This window comes from Paramormyrops kingsleyae, chromosome 5 (genome assembly GCF_048594095.1).
Source record: "Paramormyrops kingsleyae isolate MSU_618 chromosome 5, PKINGS_0.4, whole genome shotgun sequence".
Lineage (NCBI taxonomy): Eukaryota > Metazoa > Chordata > Actinopteri > Osteoglossiformes > Mormyridae > Paramormyrops > Paramormyrops kingsleyae.
The window spans coordinates 18,709,082-18,725,118 of NC_132801.1; the positions used below are offsets into that span (position 1 = coordinate 18,709,082).

The following is a 16,037-nucleotide window of genomic DNA, read 5'->3' on the forward strand; positions in this document are numbered from 1 at the left end:
AAAATTGTGGCAACACTATTCAAGTTACTAATGTTGTACTGTCCTGTATTGAAACTGCAGAATCAAACACAAAACTGATTAATGTACATTTTAAAAGAAATGTAAAGATTTAGCATGTCGTGTCATGTTCTTTTTTTCCCCCAAAAATATTGTAGTGGTTAGCATTTAGTTCACCACATTGTCTCTCCAGTTATTAGATAGAGTTGATTCCCATTGAGTAATACAATTTTTTCCCATATAGCCTCATATGTAGATCCATCCATATGTAGATTACTCTCCTGTTTCCATTTTTCTTTAATATACTGCAAGGACTCCATTTTACAGACCAAAAAGGCATTATAGAATTTTGACACAATTTTTGCACAGTGAAAATCACAAGCTGAGTAGAAGGGCCCTAAAATACCATTTGTATGAGCTTCTATTGTATCTGTCCCCTTTATTTCTTGATAAAAAATAATGCCGCACTTGTAAATATCTATAAAAGTCTCTTTGTTGTAATTCATATCTTTCTTTTAATGACTGGAAATCTCTTAGTTTGCCATTGATCATAATTACCCAGTATGCAGAAATCCCTTTTTCAGCCCATAACTTAAATCTATTGTCTAAAGTATTGGAAATAAACTTCGTGTCAAAGGAGCACCATTTCAAAGTCTTTACAGGACTATTTAAATTACTTTTATTAACAACCCCATCCCATACCTTTAGAGATAAGCCAATCCATGAGTTATCCCTATGTAAGAGTCGATGTAATTTCTTGTCAGCTATCATTGCTTGAACTGGAACATCCCGTCAATGAGGATTCGATCTCTTTCCAGCTTGCTGAGTAATTTCCATTGCACCCACATACAAGTGCTCTCAACTGGGCCACAGCATAGTAATCTCTCAGACAGGGGAGAGCCATTCCTCCCTTGTTTTTCCCCAGTTGAAGTGTTTTATACCGTATCCTTGGTTTTTTACCTTGCCATAAATATCTAGAGATAATTTTGTCCCATTCAGAAAATTGCTTTTTCAGGAATTTCTATTGGTAGTGTCTGGAAAGGATAAAGGAGGCTAGGTAATATATAAATTTTTACTGATGCTATTCTTGATTCCGGATCTAAGAAAGGAACTGAATTCCATCTGGTAATATCGGTTTTAATTTTGGTCTGATGCCACATTCTATGAGTAGCGCACAAGTAGATCCATCCAACTTCCAACCATTTATCAAGAAGAGGGTTGTGGGGACATCATTAATATACAAACAATCAGTAGAGGACCTACTGGAGAAACTACTTCCAAAATCTCAATTTGAGATCCAGGAAGATCGGTGAAGTTTTTGAGATTGACTTTTCCCCCCGTCTGTATACTGAGAATCTGTACATTGCAATATGTCTTGTTTTGCCAATAAACTCACAAAACATTTAACACAAAGGAAACTACCCAAAAATGTTGCAATTACAGTATTTATTGCATCCAGTTGTAAATCACAGTATAAATACAAATTAGTCTTAGTATCATGGGATTATTCCAATGAGAGTTAAAAAATAAAAATAATCAGACAATATGGTGGAATACATGTGCAATACAGAATACAAGTACCAGCATTTGCCAAAGACATAAATAAACATAAATAAAACAGAATTGATTAATTCCTTAAGAAATTCCCAGAAAAATGTTGCTATTACTGAGTCACTTTTCAGTTGATTAAACAAGGCAGCCTGCATTATGGGATGTTCACATACTCCTCCCACTTCTACTGGCAACAAGGCCACGTCACAGCGATGCCTTTTAGATCACATATATAAAAATCAGCCAACACTGAATGAAGTGGTTCATAACAATGTGGTGCTTCTGGAAAACCTTCAATTAAGCTGCTCCCATCTATAGATTAATTAGAACCACAAGTAACCAAAGCTATAATGTAAATCTAAACATAATCTCAGTCTATAAATTAAGAATTTCCTTCCTTTACTAAAAAACTAAAAAAAAAAATAACTAAAAATTTTGTGACTTGAAATTTGTTTTTTTTCTCTATAAAATCACTAAATGGCAGTCTCTGCATTTATAAAAAAAAAAAAATACAAAATTTCCTAAAAATATACATGAAAAAGAATATAGTCTATGTTCAAACGTGATATCACAGAGGCAGCAAACAGAACTGCAGGTCTTTAATGGTCAACAATGTGACCCATGAGGTAGATGGGAAGCATAACTTCATTCTACTGGCCTGAGAACAAACACAGCATCATCCAGGACATAGAAGTCTTTATACAGGTCCCCCTCACAGAGGTAGGGCAGTCGTGTCACTGCCTCCACCTCAAACCCCGCCCCCCTGAACACATCATTGGACAGGTGAGTGACCTGCTCCTCCCACACCTTTCCACCGACTTTCAAGTGTTCTTCTGGCCGCTCCCACTTGCCACCTGAAAGAGGAACAAAGTGCAATTCCAGCAACATGGATATCATGAAGAAACCAAAAGCAGCCATGTCATGTACAAGCATGTCTTCTTCAGGGTACGGAGCGAAAGTGTAAGTCTGGCGCATACAAATTAAACTTCACAGCTTAGACGCAGTTTGGAGCTTCCGTTTTCACCTGGATCTTGACAGGCCCAAAACAATCCGTCCCCTTACCGATTTCCACGTAAGGCTGGAAAGGCAGCACCACAGCGAGGACCAGCCTCCCTGTGCCTGGAACCAGGGAGTGCTTGATGTCCCTGAGCAGAGCAAGAGGATGGTCACAGCGGTCCAAGAGATTCAGACAGCTAATCACATCATACTGGAAGCCCACTGAATGCCACTCGTCGATGTCCAGAACCCTGACAAAGACAGAAGGTCAACACAACTGCTTTAAAACAACTGTAACACAGATGCAAAACATTCCAATTTACTCAAAATATGTGATTCAGGACAGGTCTTCAAACTTTTGCAGAAGTACCTAGTCTATTCTAGGTTAGTCATAACTTTTAAGCCGTGAAGAGTGGAAGGTGAAAAAAAAATACTGCATTACAAGCAGCTACCACCCTCCTGAGGGGGGGTTAAACACAAAACATTATTCATTGGACAACAACCCCCTGATTATCACATGATTTTGGTATCATTTGTAGCGGTGATGTTTCAAAGCCGATGTCAAAGATCTTTTTAATTGATTGGTAAAAAGCCTGATCCATTTAATTTCCTGAGTCCGCCCAATTCACACACTGTGTAGATTGTAAGGTTCTATCAAAATACCGAGATGTAAGCCGTGTGGAAACTCTTTAAATTGGAAACTCAAGTAGCCCAACGGTTACCCGCAAAGTTTGCGATGCCATCCTTTCGAGAGATAGCATCAAGAGAAGGTTATTTAGTACAACAAACCTAATGTGGCACTTGAAGAAACAGCATAAGGAAGAATACTGCGTAACCGTGAGGCTTATTCGGACAAACGATGAACCATTGCATACTGTATGTATATGTTTATTTAAATATCTATTAAAAGATCAGATCTATTAAAAGATCAGACTCAAAATTGGCAAATAAAAAAATTTAATGGATCAGATTGGAATACCAAAAAAGTGGATTGGGACATGCTTAATTCCCTAATATCTTATACATATAGAAATGAACTTTAATTAATGGAGTAGGTGCTTTCCATGACATCACTTTCCTACTGAAACCAACAGGGACAACATGTGACAAAGTAATGGTTGTGGGTCTGAAACATTAAACAGTTCAGAATGAAAGCTATAGAGACTGCAGACTACCAGCCTCACGTTCCCCGCCATGCCACACTGCCTTACGTGTAGTTCTTTTTCTGGAGCTGCCACCTCATAGGGGCAGACACTTCTGTAGTGTAGACCTCCTGGAAGTGTTTGGCCATGACATCAGTGACACCCCCATCCCCGGCGCCCAGGTCCAAAAGCCTGTTGCCCTGCCAGTCCAAGCTAATCTGGAGGAGCCTGCGGAACTGGTCACCGGAGAAGACGAACATGGAGCCCCTGCCCAGGAACCTGCAAGGCCAATGGAGAGCGAATGCTGAGACGACACCGGAACGCACAACATGAGAGGAAACACAAGTTTGACTGTGGAATGTCAGTTACTGAGGTTTAAGAAGAACCAGGGTATAATGAGAAACCACATGCCGAGAGAGGCTGCTAAAGCAGGGATTCCCAATCCGGTGCTTGGGGACCCACAGACAGTCCATGTTTTTGCTCCCTCCCTCCCACCGGGAGCTGGGAGGGAGCAAAAATGTGGGTCCTTGAGGGCTGGATTGGAGAACACTGAGCTAAAGTCTTAAAAGACAAGGAGGGTTACCCGTTTATGGAAGTGCGGGAGACGATGGGGCTGAAGATAGTGGAGAAAAAGGAGTGATAGAGCTGTGTGAAGAGCCAGCCAGACTTTTCCTCACTACACTTTAGGAAAGCCTGGGTGTCCGGGTCCAGGTGGCTCTGGACAAACAACGGCCGCAGGGACTCGCCCAGGCTGTCCGGACAGCAGCGGTACCACTGAAACACCACCACACAGCAACATCAGTGCGGCCACCTGGAAACACCACACTTACAGAACTTCACAGCCTCTGATACTCGTGGAAAGTCTTTAAAAGGAGCAAGAAGAATTAATCCAAAGACATTTACTTTTTACTTTTTCAAATTCACCTATATCAGTGTTTCTCAACCCAGTCCCCGGGGACCCCCCAGGAAAGTCCACTTTTTTGTGCCCCCTGCCAGCCCCGCCTCACATCTGAACAAAACATTGAAGAACATGTTGAGAAGGGGGGGGGGTTCCTCTTAGCCTTTCACCAACTGGGGTAGGGGTCCCCCTCAGCATATTTCACCAACCATTTTGGGACAGGAGCATTTTTTTTAGGGTGGGGGGGTGACACCTGAGATTTCAAACTCGTTATTTTAATTATTTTACGTCCTGGCTACTTGCCCGATCGGGAGCAGATCGGGGCAGGGGCGGCCGGGAAGGGAGGGGTGCTTCGTGCCTGACCTAAACTACCATCCTGTAGCTAGAGAAAGGACAAGTTTGTCTGTAATCAAAGACAATTATTTAATTGATTGTCAAGCTCTATAAATGATATGATTGAGGGCATAAAACAACGTATTGGCCCTAAAAAATAACCCAAAACAGCCGCCAGAGCTTTAAAAAAATTCCAACTTATATAGATACATATATATAAACTACAGGGTAAGACCGGCTGCCTTGTGCCCTCTGCTGCCTGGACCTGACTCTGACCCTAACCCAAGTAGCCCTGAGCAGGATTAGCAGTCGGAATTCGGACGAATGGATGTTAATCGTCCTCAAGTGACATACCTCCGGCGCTGCACTCTCTCCTTCTTTCACCATGCTGAAGATCAGCGTCCGGGCCAGCGGACTCCGCACGTATTTGCCCGTCCACATCCGTCGGATCGTAAGTAGTGAGGAAACGTAGACTATGATCCACGCCACGAAGACCAGGGACCTCATCTGTGAGTGACACATTTCACGTTAAGACGTACACGTCCCAGCCCAGACGCAGCCGGGAACATTATAAAGAGAACAGTGTCCAGTTGAATGGATACACGCCGATGTCTTTGGCTAAATAACAACAGCAAACATACCCGTGGGTGTGGTGAGATTTTACGGAAAACAACATCGCTTTTCGAAGTTTGTTTTGCTAATGCTTAAACTAAAGCAACGTGTTAACTTTAGCCTCTCCCAAAACCGGTCGGGGCCGCCTCCTCGGTCACGTTTTCTTCCTGTGCCACACTAAAATATGTCCCGCGGCGCGTGCCCATCCCATAAATATATCCACTGTTGAAATCCGTTTGTCTGGAATATGGCAGATTCGCGCATTTTAAACCATCATTGGGGGAAGTGCAACGTGCAACTAAAAGTAATATATGCATGTCAATACCGATCAATACACTTCAGCGTACTTCATTATACAGGGGACACCTCCTACCTCCCCTGCAGGAGCAATAGTAGAGCCAGTAAGGAATTTCTTAGATTTAGCTTAGATGGGAAACAATTATCATGAATTTCTACTATAAATAATTACATTTCTAATTAAAAGCCCGACTGAGTGATGACTATGATCTATATGACTCGCGGCATTTTTCAGTTTGACAGTCATGCACTGTTTACCTTCCTTTGCTGCTAGTGTTTTGTACAAGAAACAAAAAGTCAATGACAGTTCATCTACATGCATGGCAATGCGATGCAGATGTTCATTTGAGTATTAAGTCTTTTAATTACTTTATATTATTCTCGCTCTTGAAACTTGGAACTGTACTTAAAGCCTTCAGGTTACATGTATGGATTCTTTAATATTCAGTTAATGCAATAAGCAGCTCTTATGATTGTTCTATTTTATATTTCAGGCATCGGCTTTGGACATTGAAAATGTGTGCCGTGTTTTTTTTTTTTTTTGAGGGGCAGCTGTTCTGACCCACTCCCCTTGCAAAACGACGCTAGTTTTAATAATAATAATAATAATAATAATAATAATAAAAACTCTAGTAATGTAATTTAGGCCAATCAATGTCTATCGCACAAACCTGGTTTGATGTGCCAATGAATTTTAAATTAAGCATCTGCGGTTTGGCTTCTTGGATTGGTTGAGTGTTCACTAGTTTTGCGTTAAGCAGTTGCAGAACCAAGACCCGTTTATACGGGTTAATTCTAGGATTGGGGCTGGGAAATCTGATCGAGGATCAGCATAGGATGCTTTGGGTCGCGACCCATGGGTTGAGAGTCGCTGGTTTAGATCATATATTTTATAGTGTAGTGTAGTATACATTTCTATCCACTAGATGCCACTTTTGTATGCAGTCTAATATAAAATATTTAAATAGACGTTATTCTGTTAGGGGCATTTTAAAATTAAATTTATTTATACTCTAACATTTCAGATCAATTCAATATGTCGACTATATTAAATTCTCCATACAAATACTTACAATTCTTCAAAATATTAGTGGGCGCATTAACATAAAATGTGCCATGCTAGATTATACAATAAATGTAAAAAACAAAACAGTGAAAGGCACGCCGTGGAGGTGTATATGAAAGCCAGCACCCAGCTGATGCCCGGCGTGACGTCACAGTATAATTGCTCCACGTCGCTGCGCCGCTTATCGGCTGATTCTGCACCGGGCTGGACTGAGCGCAGTTTGTTCAGGGCGAGCGAGCGGAGCTGCAGCGGTGTAGCCGGGTACGGGAAAAGGGGAAGGAAACTCGGCTGAAGGGACGGGGCGCCGGCTCAGAGTGGTGGGGGATACAGGATAAGATCAGGGAGAAGATGCTGACCGACATGATTGTGGAGGAAGAGTTTGAAATTAAAGAGGAAGAACCCTGGTATGATCAGCAGGACCTTGAACGGGGTGAGTGGCTGCGCTCCAGGCGGATGCGGCGAACACGCACCTGAAACGGCTCTTAATAAAAGTCTGTCCGTCGCTTTTGCCGATGCATAAATAACAGTGCGGGGAAGGTAGAGGTCTAAATTTTATTAGAAAACTTGCCTGTGGAAAATCGGATCATCTTCTAATCGTGTAATCCCTTTTGCAGCTATAGAGCTGCCTTAAGGCGAATGAATAAATAAAATGTTTCCTAACTAATATAACCCGGTGGCTTTCTCATCATTGTAACATCTAAACCCATCATCAGCGTCAAACTGAGCTTGTTGTTATTTAAATACACACATAAGGCCTGTAAAACAATATATGCAGATTACCGTGACAGTTCACATTAAGCTGTACTGTATTAATGTGGCTATGTGCGTTTGTAACTTAAGTGTAATAAACATAATATAAACTTAATTGTCAACTGCAATGTTAGTCCGGCTTAAAACGACTTTGGGACGTAGTCGGCTGTCTGACATCAACTTTGGGACGTAGTCGGCTGTCTGACATCAAATAGCAGTAGTTTTATAGTAACAACTTTAAATTTACTGCAACTGACAACTCAGTGAGGCATTTTAAAGACTCGGGAAAAGAAACGGGAAACGCAAACCCTTCAAAAGACCCTATTGAATTAATGGTTTGATCGCGACTTAATTCATATTGGTTTTTTAGTAGTAAATTTAGTCAGCCAGCTAACTTTTATTGCATTTTCTTGCACCAAGTCCTGTAATAATTGGTTCAGCAATCCATGTGTTGCGGCAACATGAAACGGCTATAAATATAATAGCGGAGCGTTGGTGATAAAAGTAAAGTATTTGCTAATTAAGCAAAAAGGCCCAAGCATTAGATAACGGGTCATTAGTTCAAAGTCATTACACTGATAGTTTTATTGGTTGAAACGCAGCTGTTGATTTGCTAGCATGCATAAGTAACAATATTGAATTATTCAGTAAATTTTGTGAATGGAAATTCTCATTTTAGAATCGGCGACGCTGTGATGCAGGGCTCGGTTCCCTTTGCCAGCTAACTTGGTGCCTGTGTGTAGGTACTGACGTGTGCTAGAAAGGTCTAGCAAGGCAGTTAGGTTAATTTTTTTATTTGGAGAAACGATGACATTTGTTGATGTTGAAAATTCTCAAGTTAGATTTGTATGAGTGAGAGCATTCACTAAGATTAGGTAAAGTGTAAAATTTGGCCCAAGACATTTCACATTTAACTTGTTTCTCAGTCGAGAAATGTCACGTTTTAAATATTGTTTTCACGACAATAAATAATATCCCTTACTTTTGCCAATCTACGCCTTATTTCTTTCAAAAACCGCACTGAAAATATCCATTGAAATGTATCGATTTTCAGCATTGTTCAGCTAAAATATTGGTCAATTTCATAGTATATGTCCCTCATAAATGCATATAAAAACATCCGCTAAACTCTGTTCTAAAGTAAAGCTCGAACGGCGAAGTTTTTCAGGAACTTCGTAGCGAAACCTCACCATCAACTGCGGAAACCGTTTCCGCTGTGGAATTGAACGGGACGTCCCTATAGTCAAGTAATAAAATAATTTGTATTATTTTTCATGTGTGGTGGTAAGATGGGTGGCCACGTATTTAGCCACCCCATGGATATTCCACTGGGTACCCCAATAACCATATCTCAAAAACCATTAAAAAGAATGATTAGATATTTTTTGGTGTTTTTATCTGGTATCAAAATAAAACATTGACTTAAAAATGACTTAAATCTAACTTGGGCCATTTCACCTGCTGGTGTCTATTAATATTGTGAAGGTTTATTTATTAAAACAAATATGCATTCAATTATTTTGGTTGGTTTGTTTTTTCCCCTGATCTCAGTGCCCATCCAGTGTTGTTTGCATGTTAATGGAGCTGGTGACCAGCATACTGTTTGCTGTGGTTACAGACCTGCATCTGGCTGCTGAACTGGGGAAGACGCTGCTGGACAGGAACCGGGAGCTGGAGGAGGGGATGCAACAGCTGTACACCACCAACCAGGAGCAGCTGCAGGAGATTGAGGTAACGCGGTGCCGTCATTTATCCATCGGACACCCGTCAGCCATTTTTGCGGTTGAAGCAGTGATTGGGCACCTGTGAGAGTATATGCTTTCCTCTGTATTGATATGAAAATGCCTTGCTCATCTTTGCATTTTAAATAAACTCAGTCAATTCAAGAGTTTTGTCACAGGTATACAGGGTATTGGAAATGCAAGCAGACGATACAGTGCAATTAAATAAACAAATTTAAAAAATTCACATATATGAATAAAAAAAAAATACGAGAATGGATGGCATGGTGGTGCAGTGGTTTGCACTGTTGTCTCACTCCTCTGGAACCTGAGTTCAAGTCTCTGCCAGGGTTCCATGTTTGTGGAGTGTGCATGTTCTCACCGTGTCGTCGTGAGGTTTCCTCCAGCTACTCTGGTTTCCCCCCCACAGTCCAAAAACATGCTGAGGCTTTGTGGAGCTACCAAATTGCCCGTAGGTGTGCATGTGTGAGTGAATGGTGTGTGAGTGAATGGTGTGTGAGTGAATGGTGTGTGAGTGAATGGTGTGTGAGTGAATGGTGTGTGAGTGTGCCCTGCTATAGGTTGGCGCTCCATCTGGAGCCACCCGGATAGGCTCCGGACCCCTATGGGTGGATATATATGAGAGATGCAAACATCACAATGGAGAAATGTTTTATTGAGACCAACCGAATCAGGTATAAATGTGGCCGATAAAGACCGACTATGTTCATATCTTATTACAATGTATAGTTAATGAGGCTTTGTGTCAGTAAAGGGATATTAAGCTGCTGTCGTTTTTTCTGTTACACCTCAGAAGCTACAGCTTCCTGCAAGGGTTTCCTGCCTTAAGTCCTGTTCAGTCCAGAGAAGAACCTGAAAAGGTGTTTTCTGCACCGGCCTCCGGTTTTTTGAGAACGAAGACGTTACTGATATTCTTAAGAGATGAACATGGCACTTGTTATGTTTGCGAGGAATTATGACATTGGTTTCTCGGCTGGATAGATGGATGGATGGATTATGTGTAATTGCGGCAGAGGGTGGTAATTAAGGATCTAGAATTGTGAAGGAAAAGCTGAAGGTTTGAGTACAAGGTAAAAGCTAAATGGTTATACAATCTGAGGATGACGCTGTGACTTGGAGGGTGGCACTGTGGCCACACGTCTCCAGGAGTGTGGCTCCAATACAAATACTTAAAATTTATAAACTTTAAGCTGCAACTAAAGTAGCTTCACTTATCTAGGTCTGCGCTGTTCATGTGAGTCTATATAAAGAATTTGAAGGAAAAGAAGGGGAATTAACTTTTACTCTTTCTTAGTCAGGAAATATTTTTTTATATATGCACACAGTGATGTGCAGTAAGTATGAACTGTGTGTTTTCCTGTTCATCCTTTTGTTAGTTAGTTCTTGTTTCAGTCGTCCTCTTCTGCCTTGTGGTAAGAGACTGTTAAAATGAGCTGAGAACGAATCGGCGGATGACGTCTGTAATAAGGTTATGGAATGAGGTTGACGTCTGACACGATCGCCAGCGATCGACTTTGCTTCAGCCACGGTGATGCTGAGCTGCTTGTCACTGTAACCTTCATTTTTCAATTTAATAGACGCTAAAGTCCATTTTGGACAGTGTCAGCAGTCAAACACCACATACTGTCAAATCCACTGTATCTTTTTAAAGAATGTGTGAATACCATCACTATGGAAACAGTTTTTCTGTGTAAAACCATGGCTTTTATTGGCCTGTTCCGAGTTGTTTCCCAGTCATGTCCTCGGTGTTAAGTTTCTGTAAAAAATCATGTTTATTATGTGACTATTATTTAACTACTAGGTTAAAAAGTCAGTGGTTGGTTAATATCTTATTTGGCAATATTAGGATTAATATTTGACAGTACTTCACACTATTATGGCCAGTTTGAGAAATTTGTAGTTTTAATTACAGCATAGAAACAAATATGGGGCATTTTTAAGGAGTAAAATTTTTAGCCCGATGGTGTAAAGCATCCGTTTTCTGACGTTTTGTCCTCCTGTCCATCCACCACAGTACCTCTCCAAGCAGGTGGACCTTCTGAGGCAGATGAACGAGCAGCACGCCAAGCTGTACGAGCAGCTGGACGTCACCGCGCGCGATCTGGAGAAAGGCAACCAGCACCTGGTCCTGGACAACCGCTTGGCCCAGCAGAAGATCGAGAGGTCGAGTGCAGGGATTGGGCGGCAGGCAGGCAGGTCATAATTCCATGGGAATGGTAGCCGGTCTAAGCCACGGTGGCGTGTTCTCTCCCTAGCCTGACGGAGACGATCGACGGACTGCAGACGCAGGCGGAGCAGCTGCAGACGCAGGTGGAGGAGCTGAGGGGTGCGCCATCGGGGTGCCTAGACCAGCAGCGGCGAGCCCTGGGCACGCAGAGCGTCTCCTGTCTCGAGGAGCTGTACAGCCTGCACAGGTGAGGGAGCGGCACTGTGCATGCAGATCAGCATAAAGGCGCATTTATTCGGCACTTGTAAGCGCACACTCCCTGCTTCGTGTTTGCATGCCAGGATTCCTGTAATACCAAGATTTTCCTCAATAAGCACTTGTCACTGTGCTCTCTGGGAGAATTTGCATAAAACCAGTTGATCTTCTTTGCATCATGCAGCCTGCTGGTCTGTCCTGTGTCGGGGCGGGTCTAGAAATCCTGGGCCTGAATACCGACTGCTGGCCCAAACTACATATTAAACCCGAAATGTTTGCTTGATCAATGTGGTCATTCCGTTAACCTCTGTTATAGAGTAAGAATAATCCATCCATCTTCTGTAACTGCTTGTCTTAGGTCAAGGCAGAGAATAACCCAGGATGGGGTTACCAACCCATCGCAAGGCACACTCACACACACACACACACACACACACACACACACACACACCATTCACACATATGCACATCTACTGGCAATTAGGTAAATTAACCTCAGCATGTGTTTGGACTGTGGGGGGAAACTGGAGTACTTGGAGAGAACCTCACAACAACACAGGGAGAACATTCAAACCCCACATAAGCTATACTTACTGATGTATAAGATGGTATCGGTAACATTTTCAATACTGGAAGTAAAATTGTCCCTCTACGGCACAGGTGTCAGACTCCAGTCCTGGGGGGCCAGAGCCCTGCACATTTTTGGGTTTCCCCTCTTTTAACACAGCTGATTCAACTCCTTGTGCTAATTACAAGATAGATGTTGCGCTGAATCATTTGTGGTGGAACAGGGAAAGAACTAACCTACATAGGGCTCCGGCCCCCCAGGATTGCAGTTTGACACCCCTGCTTTACGGGAAGAAACACATGGGATTTGAGGATGGATGGATGGATGGATGGATGGATGAGTATTCTGCACATCTGTTTCTGTTGTAGGTACTCGTCGTGTGATCAGGCACATGTGGAGGGCACCCTGCTGGCCAAGGATGAGAATGCGACCTTGAAGCGCTCCATGCAGACCCTGCAGACCCAGCTGGGGGCGGAGCAGAGACAGCGCGCAGAGGTGGAGCGGGAGGCGGAACTCCTGGCCCAGGAGGTGGGCGAGCTGGAGCGCCGGCTGGCAGAGCTGGAGGGCGGCCAGGCGCGGCTGCGGGAGCTGGAGGCTGAGGTGCAGGAGCTGCGGGAGCTGTGGAGGGCCGACGGCGGCGGCAGAGGAGAGAGGCTGCTGCCCGACTCTGTGTTCTTTGAGCTAGGGGAGGAGCCGAGCCCTGTGGAGGAGGATGAGCTGAAGGGGGCCTCGCAGGGGGGCCGGCGCGCGCTGACCCGCCATGCCAGCGAGAGCTTCCTGAAGGGCGGCGCCGGCGAGGAGTTCCGGCTCGGGCACGAGCGCATGTGCATCCGCCGCGCAGAGGTGGTGAAGGAGCGTGGCATCTCCCTGCTTAACGAGGTGGACGCCCAGTACAGCGCCCTCCAGCTGAAGTACGATGAACTGCTGCGGCACTGCAAGCAGGGCTCGGAGCAGTGGAGTCACAAGGCGGTGCAGACCCCGGCGGGCAGGCCGGGCAGCCATGGTCGGCCGTCGGGCGAGGAGCCCTCCTCTCAAGCCAGCGTCCCCGAGGCCGATGGCCGGCAGCCCGAATACAAGGCCCTCTTTCAGGAGCTCTTCAGCTGTATCCAGAAGACCAAAGAGGACCTGAGTGAGAACAAGGCCAAGCTGAGTGAAGCACAGTGACGCTCCTGTGCTGTGGGGTGGACGGGGGGGCACCACAAGTGGATACCTGGAGGTCTGAAGCTCCACATCGCAGCTGGTTTGTGTTTGTGCCGTAACACCAGCCCTGGAAACAAACATGTAACCCCCCCACACACTGTCACAGAGGTGCATCAGCTCTGTGGACATTCGACTCCTCCCTCAAGCATTCTGTATTTTTTTGTGTTTAACTTATTTAAAACCTGCATTTTACCTGCAATGGGACGTCCTTGCCAGACTGGGGCTTGGTCCAGGGAATGACTAAGCTGTGTTTTCACTCTTTCAGAATGAGCTACTGCCCGTGTTTGATATTGTTAGAGGGCCAGTGTCGTGTTTTTTTTTTTTTTTTCCTGCAAATGAAACTGTTGAAAAAAAGAATATATATGATTAGAAAGAATGGAGTGAGAGTAGGTTGCATAATGTATGCAATGACCAATGTATTGATAGTGGCATGTCTGCTTTATACCAGTGAGTATATGAATGTCTTGTCATGAAGCCACTAAAATAACGAGGAAACGGCAGCGTGTTTAGGTGGCGCTCAGATGGAACCCTTGAGGGCGTGATTGTCTAGCATGGTGTTTCTCACAAGCATAGTGGTGAGTATGCAGTGTTAAAAAGGCATCGTGCCGCAGGAGCGTCCTGTGTGTGGTAATGCTGTCCGGGATCCTCCTGGCCAGTGTGTTCTGTCCTTTTGGAGTGTAGAGATGTGAGGTTGTGATATGTTCCAGTTCAGTTCACTGTGTTCCAAGGTTGTTGATTAATTTAATTCCTATTGCTCAGCAGTATTCAGCTAACAGGAGTCAAAATGTAGTTTCTGTGACGTGGAAAGGTAGATGATTGCGCGATTACACCTGCATGCTGGACCTCCACCTAAACGTTGGATTGCTTTGGAATACGTCATGTTAGTTTTTTTTTTTGCGATCTCAGCCCCATCATTTTTGATGTGTGTTTTGAAGCGAAAATGATTGTTAATGTTAACTCAGGAGCCTCTAAAGATGCATAAAATGTGCAATGTATCACTCAAACCCTGCACATTTGCTTCATTACTATTTGTTACAGGTTTAGTCTAAATGGATTTTTCTTTTTCTAAGGTTAAACAAGTACTACCAGCTTACTGGATTTAATTCCATTCCTTCCAGATGAGCACATACTGGTTGAAATCCATTCTACACAATAGTGATTAAGTTCTCTGATTACGGGGTTTTTTTAAATGTAATTATCAAAGATTAGGAGAGAATTACAGGAAGTATGAGTTTCTGGTTTGGTGGTGCACTATTTTTGTATGTCCATCGCAAACATATTTTAATATTTAACAGTGGATTATTTTGTAATTATTTAGCTATTTACATTAGTGTGTTTCACACCCTGCAATGCGATGACAGGGATTGGCCCATTTTATTTTTTTTTAGTCTGGGAGGGAGGTGAACGTTTAACAAATGGATGTGGCCAAGAACAGAATACACAAGAGACAAAGGACGTGACTCAGTCCGTGAAGACACCCAGCTCGGCCTCGTTCTGTTTTGCACAAGAGAAACCATCTCAATTTCCCAAAACCATAAGAGCACTCTTCCCAGGGAGGTGATCCTTGTTTAATTGTATCTAGCACGTGTGTATAGTGTAAATTACAAAAACATAAGCTCCATACATGGGGGCTGAGCTAGGACCGTGTCGCGTTGTAATAACAGCACTGACTTTTGCCTTGAGAAAAAACCAATAAAGTAATTTGTGACGATATGAAGATGGCTGATAAAGTGTCACGTTAGTGCTGACGAAAGCTGAAGAGGTCAACGTTCGACAATTAAGTCATACATAGTCAGCTAATCATGATGGCAAAACGTGAGACACAACCAAGATGCATAACCTGTCATGACACCAAATTTAAGGTCAATCAATGATCCACAGATTAGTGGCCGACGTCTACTTCATGATTCCATTATTATAGAGAAGCGGTATGAGGTTGTCTCTGCTTTATTAAGTCAAGACTGGGGGGGCGGGGGGGGGAGATGCATAAATACCTTAATCCAGCCTTCACAGACCATGTAGAGTTAATATCCACAGTCTACAGCATCATCTTACAAAGACCAGTTAAGGATCATTGATGTTTGAAATGAGACTCAATACACAAGGAAAGGTTTAAATGCTTCTCTTAGCCACCAATGTAGCACAAACACCAAATGGGGGGGGGGGGGGGGGATCAATGGGAAGAAAAAAATAATTCATAATTAAATGGGGAGTTTCCATGAAGCCCTCACTCAATCTGTGTGTAATGAGTGATTTGAGGCACTTTCACCCTCTGACCTCTTTGGGACATCCCTAGAGTCACTAAACAGCCTTTGCTGCCTACTCATCACCAGCCCACTTCAGAGAATAAAAAAAAAAAAAATTATAAATCTATGTATTTACACAACTGTACATCACTCTCACAAGTCTTCTGGGTGCAAAAACAAAATACGAACATGTCATCACAGCTTTTCTTTCGTGGAA

General features: G+C 43.3%; 2 protein-coding genes across 4 annotated transcripts; one reads left to right on the forward strand and one right to left on the reverse strand.

The window, feature by feature from the left end:
• Positions 1–1,428: 1,428 nt before the first annotated feature.
• On the reverse strand, positions 1,429–5,718 carry mettl9 (methyltransferase 9, His-X-His N1-histidine). 3 transcript variants are annotated; one of them, XM_023831247.2, is made up of 6 exons: positions 5,559–5,718; positions 5,272–5,424; positions 4,270–4,460; positions 3,756–3,965; positions 2,611–2,693; positions 1,429–2,402 (listed from the first exon to the last, which is right to left on the reverse strand). In XM_023831247.2, the coding sequence occupies exons 2-6, from the start codon at positions 5,422–5,424 to the stop codon at positions 2,194–2,196; spliced, it is 846 nt and encodes a 281-aa protein (XP_023687015.2). In that variant the 5' UTR covers positions 5,559–5,718; the 3' UTR covers positions 1,429–2,193. The 3 variants fall into 3 exon arrangements, with proteins under 3 accessions (XP_023687015.2, XP_023687014.2, XP_023687013.2); XM_023831246.2 differs by having other exon boundaries at positions 2,611–2,795; XM_023831245.2 differs by lacking the exon at positions 5,559–5,718 and having other exon boundaries at positions 2,611–2,795; positions 5,272–5,454.
• A 1,341-nt stretch (positions 5,719–7,059) lies between these two features.
• On the forward strand, positions 7,060–15,287 carry cdr2b (cerebellar degeneration-related protein 2b). The gene is made up of 5 exons (XM_023831244.2): positions 7,060–7,322; positions 9,261–9,373; positions 11,399–11,547; positions 11,640–11,798; positions 12,743–15,287. Exons 1-5 carry the CDS (start codon positions 7,241–7,243, stop codon positions 13,536–13,538), a joined length of 1,299 nt encoding a protein of 432 aa, XP_023687012.1. The 5' UTR covers positions 7,060–7,240; the 3' UTR covers positions 13,539–15,287.
• The last annotated feature ends 750 nt before the right edge of the window (positions 15,288–16,037 follow it).

Coding starts and splice junctions, on each gene's coding strand:
- mettl9 (XM_023831245.2), bottom strand. CDS start 5,439: ATGTGTCACTCACAGATGAGGTCCCTGGTCTTCGTGGCGTGGATCATA. Junction 3,966..4,269: donor TCCCGCACTTCCATAAACGG/GTAACCCTCCTT, acceptor TTGGCCTTGCAG/GTTCCTGGGCAGGGGCTCCA. Junction 2,796..3,755: donor CTCCAGAAAAAGAACTACAC/GTAAGGCAGTGT, acceptor TGTCTTTGTCAG/GGTTCTGGACATCGACGAGT.
- cdr2b (XM_023831244.2), top strand. CDS start 7,241: ATGCTGACCGACATGATTGTGGAGGAAGAGTTTGAAATTAAAGAGGAA. Junction 7,323..9,260: donor TCAGCAGGACCTTGAACGGG/GTGAGTGGCTGC, acceptor CTGTGGTTACAG/ACCTGCATCTGGCTGCTGAA. Junction 9,374..11,398: donor AGCAGCTGCAGGAGATTGAG/GTAACGCGGTGC, acceptor CATCCACCACAG/TACCTCTCCAAGCAGGTGGA.